The sequence below is a fragment of the Strongylocentrotus purpuratus genome, unplaced genomic scaffold (assembly GCF_000002235.5).
Source record: "Strongylocentrotus purpuratus isolate Spur 01 unplaced genomic scaffold, Spur_5.0 spur5_scaffold_11, whole genome shotgun sequence".
NCBI lineage: Eukaryota > Metazoa > Echinodermata > Echinoidea > Camarodonta > Strongylocentrotidae > Strongylocentrotus > Strongylocentrotus purpuratus.
Window position 1 is genome coordinate 17583321 of NW_022145596.1, and position 23652 is coordinate 17606972.

At 38.1% G+C, this 23652-nt stretch overlaps 1 protein-coding gene across 1 annotated transcript in view; it reads left to right on the top strand.

The window, feature by feature from the left end:
* The first annotated feature begins 216 nt into the window (after positions 1-216).
* LOC588610 (relaxin receptor 2-like) overlaps positions 217-23652 on the top strand; it is a 66201-nt gene continuing 42765 nt past the window's right edge. The window contains exon 1 of the mRNA XM_030981308.1: positions 217-319. Coding sequence (XP_030837168.1) covers positions 217-319 — 103 coding nt within the window. The remainder of the gene's footprint in view (positions 320-23652) is intronic.

The following is a 23652-nucleotide window of genomic DNA, read 5'->3' on the forward strand; positions in this document are numbered from 1 at the left end:
ACACCTATATGTTCAAAATTTGTATCATCTTTCCTTTTGACTTGCCAAATTTTGCTTAAAGACTATACAGTCGAGTAAAGTCGAGCCACTGCTGGACTGGAAAATTGCAATAGAAATTTATGTTTTATGTTTGTGCATAATCATTGGAATGTGATAGTAAATTGACCTTTTTCATGCCTTTAAGTTTTACTGAAGTTTGATTTTGTATGTATATTAATGTTGGCTTTCTTTGGTGGTATAGTTGGCCTCTTTGAGGACACCAACCTGTGTGCCATCCACGCCAAGAGGGTTACCATCATGCCCAAAGACATCCAACATTGCATTCGGCTAACATGAATATTGCACTTGTCTTCGAACCGCCAAACGAATGCAATATATTTGATACACCATCAAGGAAAACCGATATTATAGAAATGTTTGACATTGTATAATAAAGGAAGGGGAAAGAAAAGTTCGCTCGTAAATGAAAACATGTATAGGCCTACTTCCAAAGGATTTCAGCATCCTCTGTTACATTCGCAATCTAGGTATCGGTTAATTGTTTCCACGAGTCGATCAGTCATTGTTGATGGGAAAATCATTTACCTTTTATCAAGTGATAAAAATGATCCTCGTAGAAGGCAGGGCTAAACAAGATTTAAAAGGAAAAAAACTAGATTGTAAATGAAGATTGATAAATATTTCCTAAAATATTCCATTATCTTCGAGCGATCAACAATGAGAGAAGATTGGAAAATAACTTCGTTCTATTTTTGGGAAGATTTATTTAACGTGCTGTTAAGTAGTATTGTAATGGTGATATATTGCCTTCGAGCCGGGATAGGATATATTGGTTTTCAGGAAATCAAGATTAATTCAATCTGGAGTTGAATAACCCCTTTCTTTTTCCCTTTCGCATTTTTTCAAATGGATTCGTTGGGAGCTTATTGTTGCCATTGTTCTTAAAACATATCCACGCAGGCCGTTAGAAATAAGGTTATACGATTTCAATATATGTTATTAAAGAAACTCTCTGGAAGCAACTGGAAAAAAAATCGCTTATGAAGCACATAAGACAGGGTGTATACTGTGGGGCAGCGTTTGCCATTCCTTTTGAAATTAAAGAAGTTTGTGTCACCCCTATTCCAAGTTTAACCCATAAGATATGGTTGTCATCATTCTTATATGTACACATGTGAACCTCTTGCCCTAATCAAAATAATCAGGCTTCTAAATTTGTGAGCAAGCAAGCAAAAGATATTGACATATTTCTAATCGTAATTTTTTTTGTGTGTCATCAATTCACACTAGATGAGATATCAAAGTATATTATATTCGGGCAACTCGATATTAGGATATATTTGGTATTCCGTGCTCGTGTTACCGGGAATGACCCTGTTTCTTAATCTTCGAGCGAGGAAAATAAGGAGAATTTTACTGTGGTTAAACATTTCATTTCGATGTATATATTAATATCTATACATAAATTTTTATATTTCAATCCATTATAGATAAGATCTAGTTGAGCATCTTGCTGCATGAACGTGATGGTATGATGGCAGCTCGCTTGCCGAATATTGGATTATCTATGCACTTCGAATCCTGAAATCATCCCGTTTCTTCTTTTCGCTTGCGAGCGAGAAAAGTAACCCTTTAAATGTTTTTAAAATGTTATATCCTCATCAAAATACACAAAATAAAATGATTTTGGAATCTTGCGGTTTCGAATACTTTGATTTCATGAAGAGGCTTTTATTCCGAAATATACTTTTGATAGTACGAAACTTTCCTCACGACACCCCCTAAAGATATCTAGCGGCATCCCGGTTGGAAAACGCTGCCTCGGGATCACGGAGTCATCAATGTGATAAGAAACTGGCTCAGTCTTGTTGAAAGTACTCAGTACCCAGACATGTGTATATGGGACTACACATACATGTGACGTGAATTTTGTTCGAAATTCTTCACCTATTTCTTGTCATATTTCAAAAATGAGGGCAACTCAAGAGCGATCCCGTTCAAGGGGAAAAAAAATCTTCTAGGATATTCTTCTACACTAATAGTGTGATTTGTTAATATATTATTATCGTTTTTCTGAAATGGTAATGATATTCCCATATGATATTCTGGATTATAAACACAAATACTTCCGTACTTAGCTCGTCCCAGGTGTCGTTTGTGTGTACTAGTGATAGTTATCACGGTAGCGTTGCCATGGATTTAGAGTACATTTCCACCAAGTGTGACCCATGAGAATCGATCATGTATTGTCAATAGCAGGTGCTTGAATGGAACAGTTTTCCTACCATTATTGTGTCATTGTCGCCTCCCGTGTATGGTGTGTAACGTTGTGTATTCATCCCTCAGCTTAAAGAGATTTACTTTTGGTGTGTGTTCAATTATATGCATTACGATCTGGAATTATCTACTGATGAGTGTCATACGAACATAGAAAGGTTGATTGAGAATGTTTTAAATTGATTAGAAGAAGAAAAAATCTGCATGTTTACTACCATTATGTGTTGTATGTTTTTGTCTGTGGTTTTTTTTCCCTTGTCCACACTTTATACATCCTGACCTCTTTTACGATTTAATCGTTTTATTATTGAAAATAACTCACTATTTATAACGCTCATCTCGGAAGACTGTCTCATCTTTCTCCATTTTTCCTTCATCGCATATGCTTAAGAAGCTTAAACCTCAATTAATAGCTTGTTTGTCGGTCAAGAATCGAATTAAAAAAATAGTGACGCATTGAAAAAAACACCTGTTCAGTTTTGCTACTTTTTCTCATTATTTTTACAAAAGCCTCCGCCAAACATGCCAAATATAACCCATTCAGAGATCCTGCAGATTTGCAATAGTCGAATCACTTGGGTGCTGGTTTAACACGATAGTTCTGGGCTGTGTGGTGTCAACCTAACAGCTAGCAGTGGCGTGTCGAGCATTATAATGAAGCTGGCCAACCACCACCTCCCCCGGTTTGAAAGGCTCTAAACATTCAACACAATTTTCCAAAACGCCCCCCCCCCCTATTTTCAGTTTGTCATCGGCAATTCCCATGTTCTTAATATCAACGGACGTGAGACTTGTGTGAGAAGCAGTTTCCATGTGGGAGGAACATTCGGGAATAAAGAAGGCGTTATCGTGGTGAAATGTATAGACTCGTCACTGCCAATATGAACTTCACCATATATTCATATCCATGCTGCTGTAAAGCGATCTCAAGCGAGCATAGTGATTATGGCAATGATTTATAGTTTCAAGGGAGATAATTCATACCACGAAGTAGGGCAATTATTGTTAATAGGTTATTATTATGTCAACGGTCTCGTGCCCGAGTTCAAATTTCCTATGCACTACAATGCTAAATATCCTACTCGAGTAATACCCAACCACACTACTCAAATATTATAATCGAGTAATATACACTACTCATCCACACTACTAACATATCATAATCAAGTAATATACAATACTCAACCACACAACTAAATTATTATAATCAAGCATATACAATACTCAACCACAATAATAAAATGGTATAATCAAGTAATATGCAATACTCAATCATAGTACTAATTAATATCATAATCAAGTAATATACAATACCCAACCACACTACTAAAATATTAGGAGGCTGATCACAATACACTCACATATTATCTGCAACTCACTGGGTACAATGTCAAACTTGAAAATCAGACTATTTACAACTTAAGAATTATAGCCTTTGAGAGCGGGTATGGGCTCATTTTTTTTCACACAAAGTAAGTTAATTCTTTCAGCCAGGTATATGTGAATTTTCTTTTAAATCGTAGGTTATGGACGTATATTTTTTAATGATTTTTAATATAATTTTACTGTTTTCCAGTGTAGCGCCTTCTGTGTGTAGTATCACCACTGATACAACTTCTACTCGCGCCTTGACATAGTTGGTTAAACACCACTATAAAAAATGAGCTTTCCTCACGATAATGGTTAGATGTGACCTTTCTCATGTACGTGCAGTGATATTAAAATTGAAGTATTAGTTTAGTTGGGAGATCAAATCTACAGCAACGAAACAACAACAACAACAACAATCAGAGGATGCGTTAAGAGGCGTCCAATGGCTTCTATTGGTAAATCAATAAGAGTAGTCATTGGTTTTTCACAAATATACCCGATTTGAGTAGTTATATTTATATATACAGTTTCAATGCATAAGCTCAAATTTGTAGTATATCGACTGGAACACTGGAGGACATTGCAACAAAGTTACATTGACGTCTCAACTGTCTTTCATTTCAACACATATACTGCCTAAATGTCCCATAGTTGTTGATTACTGTTAGACAAGTAAAATAGCTTAGTGAAGAAGAACAAATATTACGGAAAATTTGCATTTTCATGTTGCGAATATATTATTTTTTATTTGCGCAGATACAAAATACTCTCCAAGATAAACATTCCTGTAAAGTTTCAGTTAAAATTTTCATTTACAAAGTCCTGATATTATTTATGCGCATATTAATTCGCTGCTCTTAGTCATTCGTTGGACATTTCTGCACCTGCAGATGTGTAAAGTTGAACAAATTGGCATTTTTTTTTTTTACAACTGTTTGTGTTAAAATACAACAAGTCTGGTCATTGATAGTTTTCTAAACTGCCTTTACTTTGAAGCACCGTAGCCTTCTGTCAGAAAATGCAAAAGTTTTGGCTTTGTAATACCTATGTTCTTTTAAAACGCCATGTAAGATTGGGAAAGGTATTTTCATCTTATTATTTAATTATACAGTATGGCAGGTTTTTAAACTTAAGCAGTGTCCTAGTATTCGAATTATGCAAGGAAACCCGTTTACTTTCTAGACTTCACTGTCAGACACTATTGAGTGAGTGACTGACTTCTTTTTTCTCTGGTAATAACATACATAACATGAGCTGTAAAGGGTTGATGATTATGTCTGCATCAATAACCCACTTCTTGTAATGGCTACAATTAGACTAATTGAATCTTTGCGCAGCACAAAACGTACGACCATTTAGTACTATTGAATTAAACTAATTAAAAATATTTAATTAAACAAGCACCCTCGTTAAATTCGATTCGACAACTAACGGTAGTTATTTTCCCACAAAAAGACATTTTTGAGTGAAGTTCTAAATTGTTATAATCTTTGAAACGCCGTTGAAATTTAACCTGCAATGTTTGCGTCATTTGAAACGATTGATATGATAACTTCTCTAATTCTTAAAGATGAAGTTGAGTCCTGGTCATGCGATTGCATTTTGAAAGAAACGGTGTGGAACCGACCAGAAAAGGTTGATCGTCTAGCATATAAGAATTTGTGTGTATTGCAAGGTTCTGGAATCATCAAATGATAAGAAATTTGGCCAGGTCTTGGTAAGGTTACAAACACTGTACACAGAAAGATGTATATGGGACTACACGAACACGTGGCGTAAAAAGCCGGCCCCCCGATTTTTACGATGTTACATGCATATTTAGAATATGAAGGCATTTGAAGAGCCATGCTTTTCAGGGAACATGTCTTATCTGATGTTCTTCCACACTTGCGTAATAAGAATGAGCAACGCTCACAAATTATTTTTCACCTCTTCCCAGAACTCAACCTTCTCTTTAAGTCGCACTAATAGATCTCAAATAGATATCTCTATATAATCATAAACAAGATTTGACATTAATTTAATGTGCTAAGTAGAAGATAGTTCATAAACAATCACTTCAAATGTATTAGATTCGATTTACTAACAAATTGAAATCATTTACTCTTTGGAAGAGTATCGTTATGATAGCAGAAAATAAAAGGAGAAAAAAGTTCTCATAAATTGTGATGTTATTTCTAATTTTGGCTGGACTGTTCTAACCATTCTCAAACATTAATCTGTAGGCGGTGTTCTTACGTATTTGTGATATGCAGCATACTTAAAATGACTCGGTAACATTGTTGAAGGTTGATGGAAAAAACTGTGTAGTTTTTGTATGAAATGTTTACTGATTATATTCCTTTTACTGTACTAGCCCTCTAACAGGCAAAAAACCTGAACAAATTCTAAATAAATTCTCCAAATCATTTTTGGATTTTCCCAACCTTTTTTCCATGAAAATAAGATATAAGACAGGCTTTTAAAAATCTGTCAACAATTAAATATCTGGAATGGTATACAGAGCCAATCGTTGCTTTGCGACATTCACCTTAGATGTAATTGAATTGTAATAATATAGTTGGGGGAATCGAGGAATCGATCAGATCAGTTTTTGCCAATTTTTATCATTAATAATGGTCCGTTTTCACTCAAACTTTCAAGTTATCTTTAATGTACATCAAGCATTGAAGTCACTACCTTGGCACCATATTCTCTCATCTGAACAATGTAACTAATTCCCTTTAAGTATCCTTATGAATGTGATTGCTCTGGGGCCTCAAGAATTCAATGAGCTCTATTTTCTAGCAGTAAACGTGCCAAAAATACTTTTACACTGCCTACTTAGAGTTCGAACTCTATTCAGCAAAATTAATCACTGTGTTGCCTCATAAATATATTTACCATCTGATAATACTTGAAATTACTACATCGCTTTCAAAACAATTTGGACAATCATGCTGGATAACTAAAATACACTTTGTGTGGGTGCATATGTGCGTGTTGTCACGGTCTGTGAGTGTGCGCGTTTGTGTATGTGTCCGGTGAATGACCTCCACCCGGATATCTTCACTACGTTGCTAACGGTTTGATTCGGGTCGATCTTAAGCATGATAAGTTCTATAAAGTTGTTGCGGGTGGGAAGGCAATTCTTTGAAGCATTTGCGAATCTCAAACGCAACCAAATGGAATGTCAAGTCTCATCTGAACAAAGGTAAAGCAGTTTGTTGACATACCAACATGTACTGCGAAGACTCTTGGACCATCAAGCCTAGACATTTGAAAGTACACTTGTTCTGTTCTTGGCAGTGAACGAGTACAGTGACTAATGTGTACGCCGATTCGGACTCATATCTACTGATATAAAAAAAAAAAAAATCTCCTACGCTTTTAATTGGACTACACTGGCTACCTGTGGGTAAGGAAAAAACATCCAAATCCTGTTGTTGGTTCACAGACACTTACAGTGAATAGTGTCCAGGTGTGATAAGAGTCTACAGTAGTGGTTGCCTGGTTCATCGCCCTTAAACCACCAAGCTCACTTAACATAATCTGTTTAGTCTACTCAGGGCCTGCCGCAGATACAAACTTGAGATAGTAATTTCCCTCGGTTGCTGTTTAAACAGGAGAATCAATGGGATCAGTGCACTTACCATTTCCGAAGACGGCTACACTTTGTGGACATGTTCTAGAAACGAAACTATTAAAGGTCGTTTCGACTTTTGTTTAAAGGTACTATGTCCCTTTTGCAGCCAACCTCAAATTCTGTAGAACTTTGCAGGAATTATGAATTATGTCATGTATGTCCTATCTGTGAAATTTAAACGTTAGCAGTGTCCTCATATTCAAATTATGCAAGGAAACCCGTTTACTTACTAGACTTCACTGTCAGACACTTTTGAGTGACTGGCTGGCTTTTTTCCTTCTTTGGTAATAACATACATGAAAAGAGTTGTAAAGGGTACATGAGAATTTGTCTACGTCAATAACCCACTTCTTGTGATGGCCAAGATTAAACTGATTGAATCTTTGCGCAGCATAAAACGTATGACCATTCGGTACAATAATTGTCTGAAAATCAAGACTATTACTTTTGGGCTCTATAGCCCTAAAGTCGATTTGACAACTAATAGTCGTTATTTTCCCACTTGAAGACATTTTCAAGCCCCACCTTTTTTAGGGAAGTTCTAAATTAGTATTATCTTTCAAATGCAGTTGGAATTTAACTTTGTCATTTTTTGGGTCTGCAAGTGGGACATAGTACCTTTAAGAAGTAATCCATCCTTAACTCCAAGTTTCATTTGGAAAAGACCTGGGGAGTGTTTCACAAAGATCCTAAGTAGAACTTAACACTAAGTTGGACTTAAAAAGTATGGACAGCCATTGGAGCCTTAAAATGAAATATATTCAAAAGCAAAAATTGGAGTATTTTAGACTTTTCATCAATTCCACATCAAGAACATGAAATCTCCCATGATAATAGAAAATATGAATGATTTGAATCAACATTTTATGCCTTCTAAAAAAAATTGCAAAATGTTTTCAAGGATGCTAATGGCTTCCCATAAATTTTAAGTCCAACTTAGAGATAAGTTCAACTTAGAATCTTTGTGAAACACCCCCCAGATAAATCAGAGAAACAGCAGTATTTATCCAACATTAAACCAAGTTGGGCAAATAACAAGAAAGTTATTGAATATTGAGAGATATCAGAATCGGACATTACCACTCTAACCATTTTGGGGACAGCACTAATAAATGATGTCATGGTTGTATCCAGATTCATCGCAAAGTATAACTTCTCTCCCGGACTTCTCTTCCATTGGTACTGTTAAACAAATATTAAGTATAAAGCACGTTCTTATACGTCCTCCTTGAGCAATAAGATCATGCTCAGTAATACGTTTTGATTAATTATATTTAAATAGCTTCATGGTTTTGGTGGCTTTGGAACCAAAGTGATCGAATGAACCATCAAAGTTAGAAAATTCCGTAAGAAAAGGAACTTAAACTTGTAAAAACTTGTATTTTTTCCCCTATTCCTTTAAAAAAAAAATTAATAATCGATGTGACTAATATTACTTTTTCAATTTAATGCAGACTGCCTTAGAGTTTAGATTTCCTACTTAAAATGGCCCCCAATACTTTGTGGAGTAAAATCTGATACACTTTGTAACCACACGAAAAAGGGCTTATACCAACTGAGTGTGGTTATTTATCGGATTTAAATACATTGATCTACATTTGCCACTCTCCAAAGGTTTAAGCCATTTGGTATACAGAAAACCCTCGAGAGGTTTCGTAACTTATGGGACTGATTGATTAAAGGCTATCCAATAGCGACAATGATGGCTAAGAGGATATAGATGATAGATCGTTGTCAAATTGTTCCCCTTTTATTTGTCAATAATGTTCAGTGAAAATCGTGTTATGGGCCAGACATCGACGATGTATGCTAACGAGTCTCTCTAGCAACGATTTTATCGTCTTATTGGACTCGCTTGGTCGTTGATTTTCTTGGACAGACCTCGACAACGATACCTGGGCGCCAATGGTTTCGCACCTGGATTTGATGTTGGCTCAGCAGGAATCATTTCGGCAGTTTCCCTTGGGTTTTTATTGACACAACCCCAGCCAGGCGCGTACGCAGGATTTTTCCATTTTTCCAAGGGGGGGGGGGGGGGGGGTTTAACATTTATAAATCGGGCCGAAAATTTCGCAACGACTCAGCTGACCGCTGAATAAGCCGGGGGGGGGGGGGGGTCAGAGGACACTTTTTTTTGGGGGGGGGGGTCTCGAAATTTGAAAAATTGACATTTGGCTTCGTTGGGGGGGGGGGGGGGGGGTAAGGTCACCTTTTTAGGTCAGCCATAAGAATAAATTTTTTCGGGGGGTTTAGGGGGGGTTATGGGGGGGGGGTTTACACAAATAAAAATACCAAGGGGGGGGGTTTAATCCCCAACCACCCCCCCCCCCCGCCCTGTGTACGCGCCTGACGCCAGCAAATTTATCCTTGCTTGTATTGTATGCTAATCTGTATCTCAAGAAACATGGACTGAAAAATAAGGACAAAAACAGATTACGAAAAATAAAGGACCTAGGAGTTTTGCCAGACCTAATTCCGAGGGCAGCTAGGTTCCAGGTATTGAATACAAATGCTAATGGCCGGTCCCACTGGCCGATGGACGCAAAACGTATGCATAAAGGAGACAGCGGATGAGCAAAATTGCGGGGGTGGCTCCATCCGTTTCCATTCGCTCTAGAAATGGACAAAATTTGCGAAAATTTGCGAAAACAGAACGGAAAATAACGGACGTGGGTAGTATGTAGCGGGGATGTTAAACGGACGTTCATCGGAAGCCTAGCGGATGAAAGGGGATGGAAGTGAATGACAGCTTTGAATACTTTATATACGAGACGCATACGCTTACATCCTTTCTATTCCCGTGCTACTAACGATGTATAGACGTTCCATGTACCTTATCTTTCCTCCCTCTTTCCGTTTTCAGCTGCAGCGGATGTGAGTTGTGAGGATGCCCAGAGGATGCAGAGAGGATACAGCGGACGTTTAACGGATGATAACGGACATAGAACGTTTGTTGCTCGTATATGTCGCGGATTTACATCGTACACGGCGGAAGTTCATCCGATCTAAAAGTTTTGTGCAGCTCAAAACTTTTTGCGCGGATAAAATTATAGTGGACGGATGCTTGATGGATAGAGCGTATGAAACACGTATGCAATGAGTACACAACGGATGTATATCGTTTTCCAACGATGGCAAGATTTGTTTACGTTAAACATCCTCTTTGCATCCGTAAGTGCAGTGGGACCGGGCCTTAAATGGCCCGGTCCCACTGGCCGACGGACACAAAACGTATACATAAAGGACACAGCGGACGAGCAAAATTTCGGGGATGGCTCCATCCGTTTTCATCCGCTCCAGAAATGGACAAAATTTGCGATAATTTGCGAAAACAGAACGGAAAATAACGGACGTGGGTAGTATGTAGCGGGGATGTTAAACGGATGTTCATCGGAAGCCTAGCGGTTGAAAGCGGATGGAAGTGGATGACAGCTTTGAATGCTTTATATGCGAGATGCATACGCTTACATCCTTTCTATTTCCGTGCTACTAACGATGTATATACGTTCCATGTACCTTATCTTTCCTCCCTCTTTCCGTTTTCAGCTGCAGCGGATGTGAGTTGCGAGGATGCCCAGAGGATGCAGAGGGGATACAGCGGACGTTTAACGGATGATAACGGAAATAAAACGTTTGTTGCTCGTATTTGTCGCGGATTTACATCGTACACGGCGGAAGTTCATCCGTTCTAAAAGTTTTGTGCAGCTCAAAACTTTTTGCGCGGATGAAATCACAGTGGACGGATGCTCGATGGATAGAGCGTATGGAACACGTATGCAATGAGTACACAACGGATGCATAGCGTTTTCCAACGGATGGCAAGATTTTTTTACGCTTTACATCCTCTTTGCATCCGTAAGTGCAGTGGGACCGGGCCTTTAGGAGGATACCTTCTTTGTTAACGTAGATGAGTGAAAATCCACTTATTGTGGAACCCACATCACATACAGAGAAGGCGCCATAGCTCAGCCGGTAGAGCAGTGGTCTCGTAATCCGGTGACCCGGGCTCGAAACCAATTCGATGCGCTAGTGCCCTTTGGTAAGGCATTAATTCTCATTACCAGGCCCATTAGAGAGGACCTAAAGTCGTCGTCTGGTTGCTTACTAACAAGCATTTATGCTTTCTTAGCAGTCAGGTAAAAATAACCACTACCACCACTTTAGTTTTCAGAACTGTTGGACAATGGATTTTCACTAGTTTTAGCTCAGATTGGAAAAATGGAAACAGACCTATGACTCCCATAAGAGTGTATTTCAACTCCTTTAAATTTGAAAAGTTGATCTTCACTTGGGACAATAATTATGCGCATCATAAATTACAATTAGTTATCATGGTTCATCAGTCGTATCATTGAAATAATGTACATAGGTATTACTTAAAGCCCATCTGTACTAGTTTGGCTAGGAGGGATTAGACCACCCAGAAAGTTCACTGACAGGTGGCTATCGCATCAACTCAGCTTTCAATTAACATAAGAAAAAGAGGATCATTAGGCACTGCTTTCTAAATAGAGGGAGCAAGGAGCTACAGGTAGTACGGTGGGCCTTTAAACAATGGATCAAGTAACATGTAATGGATGACCTCTTCAGCAACAAAATGGTTGATGGCTTTTCCAGAACTAGAAAGTAAATTGACTAAAGCCCTTGTGATAGTAGTTGTTATCATCACTAAGGATGAGTTTATGGGCATCATAAATCTAGCTGTTACTAAAGGTAGTAACCATAATCCTTTTTCCCTGGATACTTATCACGACAACTGACAATTATGAAAAATTATATTTGGATGGAAAGATTTCTCTTGAAAAACACGAATAATTTGCTGAAAAATCATATAGATATGATAACAGGCGTAAAATGCTTCGTGACTAGCTGTGTCTAGCATGTGACATCACGAATCTTGACGCTCTACGGAGGACCGCTGAAGGCAGACAATCTTAAAATTAACATTTTTGAGAGATGTTTACTGCGGACCCCGAACATATTTTGAAGAGGGAAGATGTTACATTTGATCAGTATCGCTTCCCCTTCGCAATGATATGAATTATGCATTAATTCAAAACATTTTTGATCCTTCGGATGACTACTTTAATATTAAAAAAACGATTTTGTACTTAAATGCATGTTGATCGGTACCACAAGTCAAATCAAACATCTCTAATGGATAACGGATCAGTACTTGTTAGGAATACGATGTTGGAATTCTTTTTTCCGCGACTTTCACGTCATCCTGGCTAGATTTAAGGTAATCATTGCAATAACATAAGTTTCTAAGTGCCCTAATAATCACTCGTGATGGATATGTGTTGATTTTCGAAATTTGTCATCATGATCACTTTTATCTGATACTAAGACGTGAAATTGTATTAGCATTTCCAGCTAACAACATAAAAGCACTTTAAAAATTAAGTCAGGAAGAGGGCATTGTACTGAAAAGTTTATATTAATGATTACGATAATAAAGATAATAATAACAAATATGATGATAATGATGATGATAATGATAATATTAATAATAATGATAATTCTACTACTTCTAATACTACTACTACTAATAATAATAATAATAATAACAATAATAAAGATAAAGATGAATTGCATATTAAAGTTATAGCTAATCTTGCGATCTGGTGTGGGAATCATATTTTGAGAGAAAATTCCCACGATATATTCTGTGTTTATCCTGCAGTAGATTCGTTGTTTCAACCAGTGAAATACAACAAAAAACTTACTGGGCATGATCGTCGATAAAAACCACAATTCACATCTGCACTATTAGGCACATGGTCATTTATTTGTAATCTTGAACATTTGGTGTAAATTTCGTTGGATTCTGTGAGGATTTACATTGACCAGAACTCAAGTTCTTCTTTAGTGTGTGGGCCTTGCTTCATTTTAAGTTGGAAATAGGTGTGGGCGGTGTCTATCAAAAACATGTGCAGAAGTACCAAGGGGATGACAACAATTGTCATGTCTGATATTAACACATCAGTCTTTTAACAACATTTAAGAGAAAATAATACACAAATCATGCTTATGAATTCTAGATGTCAGTTCTAGCGCATACAAGACCATGTCCGTCATTGACAAATCAAACATCGGCAAAGCATCGTCGTTGGCGCCATGGGCAAATGACGTTTTCTATTCAATTTGCCTCCAATATTCATCAACATTACTTTCTCAACTATCATTATGTTGAATTCTAAAGAAGGAAACCTTTTCTGTTTTGTAGAAAGTCCCCATGTTTACGGGTTTTGTATGAACTTAATTGATTTTATAGGCAGACTACATGACAACCATTAACTAATCTGAATGCAGTGTTTCACACTCGTGTCGCTAGAACTTAAAGGTATTACAAAGTTTTGGTATGGGGTCATGAATTTGGTTCAAATTAACAATTTCGGAAGCATATGCGTTCCTACAATATTCATTGATCGTTGTCGCGGTTGAAATCGAGTCTAAAGTTGTGAAATTATAATTAATAAACTCTTTATGTTGTATAGCTCCCTCTCAAGGTCAAGATATCAATTTAGCTATGAAACAATGTTTCTTGACTAAAATCGACCGATTAGCTATTCCCGTTTGGAAATTATGTATCATAACTACATATTCTGAGATTTTCATGGTCGCAGCTACCATTGTACGGCCATAGGCGCTATTTGAAATTTATCAAAATTTACCGGGAGCACCGATAAATTTTTATATTCAATTTTTCTCGAAAACAGAAGAGTTTTAGGGGCTAATTTTTTTAGTGATTACAATACATCCACAGGGGCATCCAAATATAACAAAATTGTAAAGATTCACTATCCACCCATTTTTCAAAATATCCCAAAACTTTGTATTACCTTTAACATAAATGAAAGTCAAACACACAGAGTGAGCGTGTCTCGCATATTTCTCGGCAAAAGACGCGTGACAATGCATTTTTATACGAAAGTTAAATTTTCATGAAACACATTTTTTATGAATTAGAGAGCATAGAGTATATTTCGGTGTAGATCTTCATTTCGACCTCATACTGCGTTAACTTTCCCGTACGTGATGCTCTGTCAAATTCTTATGCATTTGATAATCAATACATCAGATCTTTGGCGTTAACTGGATACTATAAAAGTGCTCTAGTCACACAGCCACCCGACTCCTAAAAAAGATGCCCTAGCAATATGGGGGTAACCAATTATTCTTTCGGTCTTTTGTCAGTCTGGCGTCTGCCTCGTCGATGTGATTTGAGTACTAACATACACTGTGAAGTATGCAGTGAAGATTATATTTCGTTGTGTGCAATAATATCATTATGGGGAATTCGAGGCAACACATTACCAGCGTACATCATTGCTTGAATAGTTCCCAACTTTTCAGTCGCTTCGTTCACTTCTTGTCTCCTTTTGAAATCGATTTTACATCAATCGTTTCCTTGATTGCTTTTTCATTATTCATTTTATTATCATAGCTTGCGTCAAGGTCAAGGTAATGCCTGTGGCACATCGGGCGTTATTTCAATTTAGCTATTACCCGCGCTAATCAGGGTTGTGAAACTAATGAGCCCTTACGCCATTAATTCAATGCAATGTTTGCATTGTTTATTTGTTAATCTTTTTTTCGTGGTGTCGCCCTCACATGGTGCGTCTTTTATAGGCTGCGCCAGTCACTGACGCAGTGTAATGTTAAGTTAATGACGCCTCGTGTGGGACTCGCATTATGGTGAAGCAATGAACCGGGAGTTGAAACGGGGCGTTGTGGCGTGCGCCTGTAATCCAGCTAATTAAATGGAAGTTACAAACTATTCAGCCCGAAGACGCAGGTTCGAAACTGAGTCACGTTTTTCGGATGGAGACGTTACAGGTCGGTCCCCAGACGTAAATAATCATATCTGATTGATACACGTCTCTAAAAACCCAATTACACACGCGCGAGCACACACACACGCACGCACACACACACACACACACGCACACACACACACACACACACACACACGGGAGTCAAATGTCTGTCTACTTATGTAGAGAACACCACAAACCTTTTATCTACATCATGTGCTGAATAAATTATCCTGTATGAATATCTAAAGAGAGTTCGTTTGTAAACCGAACGAATATATATGGCACAAAGTAATTAAAAGTAGGATTTGGCTTTAGTTTCTGTTATGATCACGTTTAAAAACAATGCTAGCATTTCATCGAATTGTCTACTCTAAAACAAAAGGGGGAGAGATCACCTACGTTCATACTTTCATCCACATAAATACGGAAATAATCTTCGTCGACGTCTTGTAAATCTTTAAGACATAGCTAGATGATGTACAAAGGGACCGCCTAAAAACGAAGATGCTACTGATAAATGTTGCCATGGTAGTGGTTTTATCTTGTCAAACGTACACGTCCATGAAAATAGAATTCCAATTAAGAAAGTTTGTTGAATTTTACCTCATTTTCTTTAACCTATTGAAGCATTCGCCGGGGCAAAACGGTGCGAATGCAGAGCTTGTACCGTTAACACTCTGCGTGCAGTCCACCCATTTTAACTAGTGTATTGTATAAAAGACGACATATAAGAAAAACAGATTGGCAAAAGTTTTCAGTAAGTCGGATCAATAATTAGAGAGATATCAATGTTTGAAATATGAGATTTAAAAATATATCACAATCTCAAGTTGGCAATTTCATCCGTGGATTGTGACGTTAACACGTACAACTCTCCCTTTTGTGGTATACGAAGATATAATTAATTTCTGTTTTTCTCCTTTTCCCCTTTTGGCACTAATCTAAATGTATTATGGATATTAACATATTGTTGTAAGTCTACATTTTAGTCATTTTTTGTTTTGGAGCAAATGGGAAAGTTGTCCGCCACTAAATCACAGAAAAACAACCGATTCAGCCACTTCGAAAAGCCCGTACCTAAAGTGATTTCAACTTTCAAAAATTCATAGCCTTGTCCTTTATTGTCCGATTTCAGTCAAACTCACAAGTCTGCTTTCTTGTAGTGCAGTTTGCTATCACGGTTCGATTTCCTTTTAAACACTAAGTTGCGTGATTCTTGAGCGCAAACGCGCATTGTGTCTTCTTGTAAGGCATATTGTGTTCAACAGCTCATAGGCATCGTTTAACAATGTTAAATCTGAGATGCATGGCCCTACATATTATCAGTGTAATATTGAAGCCGTTCAGAATGATCATGAAGTCTGGCGTCTGCCTCGTCGATGTTATTTGAGTACTAATATACACTGTGAAGTATGCAGTGAAGATTATATTTCTTTGTGTGCAATAATATCATTTTCAGAATGATCATTTAGTGCCTCAAAAAGGTAAACATCTTTGAGTGACCGGTTTTTACCATACTCTTTCCCCCCAATAGACTATAGTGTAATAAAAACCGTTAGGAAAACGAAAAATGAAGTTTCGATTTTCAATCATAAATATCTTGATAATCAGACAGACCATCGGCTTGTAAACGTCTATAACTATCATTACAGCAGGAGCTAAATCCAGGATTGAGTGGTTTTATCTTATCAAACGTACACGTCCATGAAAATACTAATTCCAATTAAGAAAGATAATCAGACAGACCATCGGCTTGTAAACGTCATGTGGTTCCTGACTGACCTATAGGTATATAAGTATTATTGCAGCATGAGCTAAGTCCAGGATTTTGTTTCAGAATCTGAGACAAAGTCACCCGATCCCTTGAAGGTCACCATCTTTTTGGTGATACGAGCCGTCAGAAATCATGAGATCTCATTCGGTAATCCTCCACGAGTGTTACTTGAGAAATATTCTCTAGAGATATTCTTGATTTTACTTAAAACCTCCAAGAATATAAGACGCATGTACGCATATCAATTGCTCCGTCATCAAACGCTTAAAATACGACATGACAAGAGATTGAGAAAAGGAAAAAAGATATAAAAGCAAGCTAAAAGAGCGCTCCAACTACCAATTGAAGTCTTTATTAGAACATCGAGTCAAACGAAGCAATCGCACTGTCAAAATTGTGTTAACATAATCTCTTGTATTTCGCCCCCTTAAACACTTGTTTTAATACCGTTTGTATTTAAAACTGAAGATTGATTTTTGTCGTTGTTCTTGTTGTAAATTGAAAAAAAGGGCAATAGCAACAAAAACAGACATACTGAAGAGTTCGTGAGGACTATTATATCATTCTAGCTAGCATTGCTTTACGTCTACTTTCAGGCAGCCAATCACAGTCCGTTAATTTTTCGCGCGCTTTGTTTTTTTAGCTTTCGCTTATATTGTCTGATTTCGACTTTCTGTTCATCCTTGCGATTTACTTGACAAGGGCAAGACGAGCACCTTTATTATTTTTGTTTGCGTTGCTATTTTTCGATTTATCTTGTATAACATCTCAGAGAAATGCGGTGAATAATTAGGCGTATAGGCTCTTATTCTGCATGAATATTATATATTAGAATATTAGAATGTTAGGCACCTGGATCTGGTCTCTTTCCGATGTACATGGAACAAAATTTTCAATCGCATATCAGCCTAAGGATATAAGCATATTAGGATAAGACTACCACATACAAATGAAGGAAACTTCACTTAATCCTGCTTCGAATAAATAAATCGGAAATAAGCAAGGGATTTGGAAGTGAAAGTTTGTTTAAGCATAGTAGCATATACATGCTTTAGCAGTCCCGCAAAACACACGTAGGCAAATTATTCTTCAATAAAATCTGAGAATGTATACTATTATCTAGATCTATTATTTATAAATAATTTTTGAAATAATTCCATAAATTGGGATAAAAAAAAACAATATTCTGCCTTTATGAGCGACAGTGTATCTAACGTACATTTTCCGACTTTTTATTGATTGCTATTTTGTATTCGTTTAGTATTTTATGATAATTACTCTATAGCCGGATTTCATTTGATTTATTTGGGGGATTTGAATTTGATTCAATGTGACGTTTGATACCCTTCCCATTTCAGCACGCTTAGGTCACGCAGAGGACACCTCTTTGCTTGATCGGTACAGCTGAGCAGCCCCATTTTAAGAGTCTCTTCAACGCCCCTCATGAGAAGTGCCTTTAAGAGAGGCTGTACTTTCTAATGGCAAAGTTGACCCGATGCGCTCGTTTCAGTCAGAGACATATTGGTAGCACTGTGGCATGCATGTGGGAAGGATAAGGGATACTTCCCCCCACCCCCATTTATGTAAAGTCTTTAGGCCACGGTCACCCCCCCCCCCCCCATTCCCCATAGCTCATGTACACTGATAAAATCTTTATAAGGGAGGGTTTCAGCCTCAAAGGATTATTGTAGAAACGCCTCAAAGAGGGCATATTTTATAAATGCGTATTTATAGCTTCATGGACAAGTGTCTTGTGAGGCCGACGAGCATGCGATGACCCTTTTCCCATCTAACCTTAACCACGCTCTTTAATCTGGCCACGGCGGTGAAGTTGGTGAAAATTTTGATAATGATTGAATGTGTATGCATGAGCATGTTCAACCTTGAAATAGCACTCGACGTGCTTACATTATTTAAGGGCTATCCGAACTTTTCAAAATGATGAATTTAGTAAACATAAAAGAATTAGATTGATAAAAGGGGAAATTTTTAGCTTGACTACAATATTATACAATATTTGTATACGCTAAAACGTCTGCTCTTTCAGGTTTTCATTTTTAGCATTATCCAATTTTGTGTAGCATATCTTTTGTACGTCTTCCCAAAATTAAACAACAATCAACTACATAATTAAACATATATATAAAGTCATATTTAATATCGGGTCAAAATGATAGTAGAATTGCCTGCCGTTACACCACAGTACCAATACCGCATTGACCGATATCAAATTCCCCCAAAATTATGTATGATAACAACTTTCACCCATCAGGCTTCTTTTAGATTATTGTTAACTAATGTTCCCCTTTAAATAATACAGGGGACTGCAATGTTTATGTCCAGGTAGATTCACAAAGTCAGTGCACGAAGTGACCGACATGCACGTCCGATGTCATTTTACTAATATCATTGAACTTTCCTCTCAATGCAGGAGCATGTGTCGATAAATCAAGCGAAACTGGTCGATATGGTTCTCTTTTCAGACGTCATTCACTCGGCCCCTACTTCAGTCCAAGAGTACTATTCAATATCAATAAGAGCCCATTTAGTTCATAGATGAGCGACATTTAAATGAAGTAGATTGGAGTCCGTATGACTGCTGAGAGACTTGAGTGACAGTCAATTGCTCCGATGGCGTAGCTCCGAGGGGCACAGGGGGGCACGTCCCCCTTTGAATGGTGAACAAAAGCTAAACAGAGAGAAGGAAGAGAAAAACGTAGAAAGATGAATAGAGTACCGAAGCTGTGACATCATAACAATTTATTTTTAGAATTTCTCAATTTTTTCTTCATGTTTAAAAAGAGCATCAAAAATAATGTACTAATGACCGGTCATTAGCAAAATCATGTTATAAAACATTATTTTATAAAACAAATAAAGCATCATCTCATAAAACAAGCAATACATATCGCCTCGGGCGTGTTAGACTGTTCCAAAGGTACCTTATGTGGGTAATTCTTACTAATGCCCTCACTGCTGTGATTTGTATAATAATCACTGGGCTCTACTTTTCTACCCTTCTACAATTTAGAAGAGTTCTTTATCGTTTGTTTCTTTGTATTGATATTTTCCATCTAGAGGATAATGCTCTTTTGCATACGCTCGATCCCTCCCTAGGGTATGATTGCAATTTATATTTGCATAAGATAATGGTACCTGAAAGTTGATGGATGACAGACAATGAGAATAGGTCGATTCTGCAGTCTTGGTCGGTATGCATACTTCGCTTACTCAGGATAACTTAGTCCATGCCATTACAAAGAAGGTCTGTGTCTTGCAAGAAAATCACAATTCAAAAAGACACCGACCTACTTTTCAGATAATGAAGATTTAAAACTCACAAAGGTTAACAAATAATATTGAGATGCAACAGAAGAAAACAAAATGGAATCAGTGAAATCGATGTCATTACATCTGGCGTCACATAGTCATTTTATAAATCCAGATACAATTTGGCAACACTTAATTACAGTTCATTTCAAAGACTTGTTCGCACAAGCCGAAACAATCAATCTGCTGGTAGACAATGGCTTGTTTTCCCAAAATAATGCGTCTCAGAGACAGAGAGCGGCCATGTTAAGTAGTGTGCACTCTTTCTTTGGTGAGTGATAGTATACAATTACCAACCTCGCATGGTACATGGTTAAGATTTCTGACGCCGATGCACGTGTTATCGACCTAATGCCCCAGTCACACCGCCAAATAGACTTTAGACCGACTCCCGCAAACCGACCGATTCTTATTCTTAGACGTTATGTACTGTTTTAAGTGCGGTCTTTTGTCGGTCTTTTGTCGGTCTTTTGTCGGTCTTGTCGGTCTTTTGTCGGTCTTGTCGGTCTTTTGTCGGTCTTGTCGGTCTTTTGTCGGTCTTGTCGGTCTTTGTCGGTCTTGTCGGTCTTTGTCGGTCTTGTCGGTCTTTTGTCGGTCTTGTCGGTCTTTTGTCGGTCTTGTCGGTCTTTGTCGGTCTTGTCGGTCTTTTGTCGGTCTTGTCGGTCTTTGTCGGTCTTGTCGGTCTTTGTCGGTCTTGTCGGTCTTTGTCGGTCTTGTCGGTCTTTTTCTTCTTCTTCTCGAGTCACTATGCCACAACTTTCACTCTTGAATAGAGAATGGACCTAGGTCCTTGGTTAGAGTGTCCATATCTAGCGTGGGATGCATTGCATTGATCGTGCATGCTGGGGTCAGTGCTTCCAGATCTTCTTGGGTGCAAGGGTGGGGTAGATGTAGACATGCTGTTGCATAATATGCTCTTCTATTACAAGCAGTTGGTCTCACCCACTTCACTAGGTTGGTTTTGCAACGTTGAGATATGATATTGGGGGGGGGGGGGTGAGGTACCTTAGGGCTGATGGACATCGTATATGATGTGCTTGGGCAAGATGGTTGGTTCACTGGGACATCCGCTGGTTATAAGGGCTCTTGTTCAGTGGCTAAACTGAATGCATGAAGCTGTGCCTAGATTGGTCGAGCCTCTTTACTCTCGGTTCATGCTCTACTGTAGAGAAGCACACAAAGCCGATGATGTAGTACAGACAGTATTTATAGCACCATCTCCCCCCGCTTTGTATTGGCCAGCTAGCTTCCCGAGGATAAGATTCCTTGATCTCACCTTCGCCTTAGTCTTGGTAATGTGATCCTCCTATGTGAGGGACCAGTCAAGATGACCCATGAATAACTAGCTTGGTGGTATGTTGCAACCGTTTCCCACACCCATGATACCAGTTAATCTGAAGTTGGCGATTGGCGCCTCCCTATTCTTAAGAAGAAGGGCGTTTATTTGCGTTTTATGTGGGAATTACTTCTGAGAGGATTAGTACGTACCATAGTAAGGGATGGGACCGTCCAGGACATTGCTAAAGGAAACTTCTACTTCTTCAAAAGTGTGCTTCTGAGATGCAATGCACAAGTCATCAGCATAGTGCCTGGGTGGATGAGTTGGTCATTTGTGTAGATATTAAGCAAAGTAGTACCAAGGACCCCTGTGGAAGCCCTTTCTTATGTGTCCGCCATATACTCTGTCTGCCACATAGGTCATTGTAGCCAGGTCCACGAAGAATCTGCGATTCGACAACATGTTGCAAATCACCTCAGTCATTCTGCCATCTGGTGAGGTCTTGTTGGTGTGACTAAGGTCAAATATTGTGCTTCGTATACAATTGCCTCTAATTGACTCAGGATTAAATGGACTCGGGGGGGGGGGCGATGTTCTTTCTACATTTTCACATACATCTACATCTATAGACTGTTTACATGTGTATGTACCCGGAGAAAGGAGGTGAAATTCCCTCAAAATATATGTTGATGCTCTAATTGTTCATATAAAAGCTATATTTACAGGTATTCACAGGACGGCGTGCCGAGTGGAAACAGATTGCCATTTGAATGTCAGGGCATGTCTTACGAAGGCATCCGTGTCTTTTTAAAATCATTTTTATTGCCTTTAACAAACCTTACTCAATCAAGTTTCACTGTCCACAAAGTTTAGGCGGATCTTCCATTTATATCAATACGATATGTCACGTCATAAATGCAGCGAATTCATATTCCACTTTGATGTCAATTCGTACTGAGATGTTTCGGGGCGCCAAGTTATGCTGGCACGTATATATGAAAATAACCTTTGATGTTGTTGGTTTGTTTCTTTGTTTGTTCTTTTTTAAATATTTGTTATTCTTTTCAATAGAAAGCAAGAGTAGCCTAGGCGTAAATTAAATACACACATGCGTACATGTGCAACATATAAGAACCGAACAGAATCAGAAGATAGTAAACTATGGCATTATATAGCGCACAGTTAGCAGGGCTGATAAGGTCTTCATAAATACTAAGTCTGATCTATGCATGCTGTCATTTTACTTAGAATATTCAAATTCTTTTCGCGTGAATTATCATTCGAGGCAGAATGGAGGTGATTTTATAAGCGTAATCTTGTCACCCGAAACGGTTCATTTAATGAGTTTTGAGAGCCCCATTTTATCCGACAACCTTCATCTTAGGGAGGCTCGATAGCTCAGTTGGTAGAGCAGTGGTCTCGTAATCCGGTGACCCGGGTTCGAAACCAAGTCGATGCGCTAGTGCCCTTTGGTAAGGCATTCCTCCTCATTACCAGGTCCCTCGGAGAGGACCTAAAGCCGCCAATCGTATGGTTGCCTACTAACAAGCATTTATGCTTTCTTAGCAGCCAGGTAAAATAACCACCACACATATCACACATATGATTAGTGGATATGATGGTCTAGTAAGCCTGAGCTAAGAATAGGATTATAATGGCGGCAAGTTCAGAATTTGGTTGATCATTTTACGTTTCCCTTTTAGCATGATTAGCGATACCGTTAGTTTTAATTGCGTACTCAAATCGTTGCACACCGAACATCTCACACTGTATGTGCAATTAAACATCGAGCGGTAGAAAATACAACGAGCTCGCAACTGAATAGAGATCGAAAAGGAGAATATTTCATGAAACCCTCACTATGTAAAAATAAATATTGGGTTTATGGAATACGAAAGGTTCATTAAACTTTATGGGTTGCCTATAAAGTACCACTCGCGGAAATGAATTCACTATTACGGTTCAGTTGACTCAATTTCACTAACGCATCATGAATAGACTTCTTTAGTAGTGTCATATTTTGTGCATGCTCTTTCCAGAACCAGGGGCGTCGCTAGACCTTTTTCAGTGTGGGGGGGGGGGAGGGGGTGTAGAGGCCAACGATTACCGACAAAACTAGCCACCAATTACCGACAAAATTAATTGGCGTTTCATCAAAATATAGAGAAAGGAA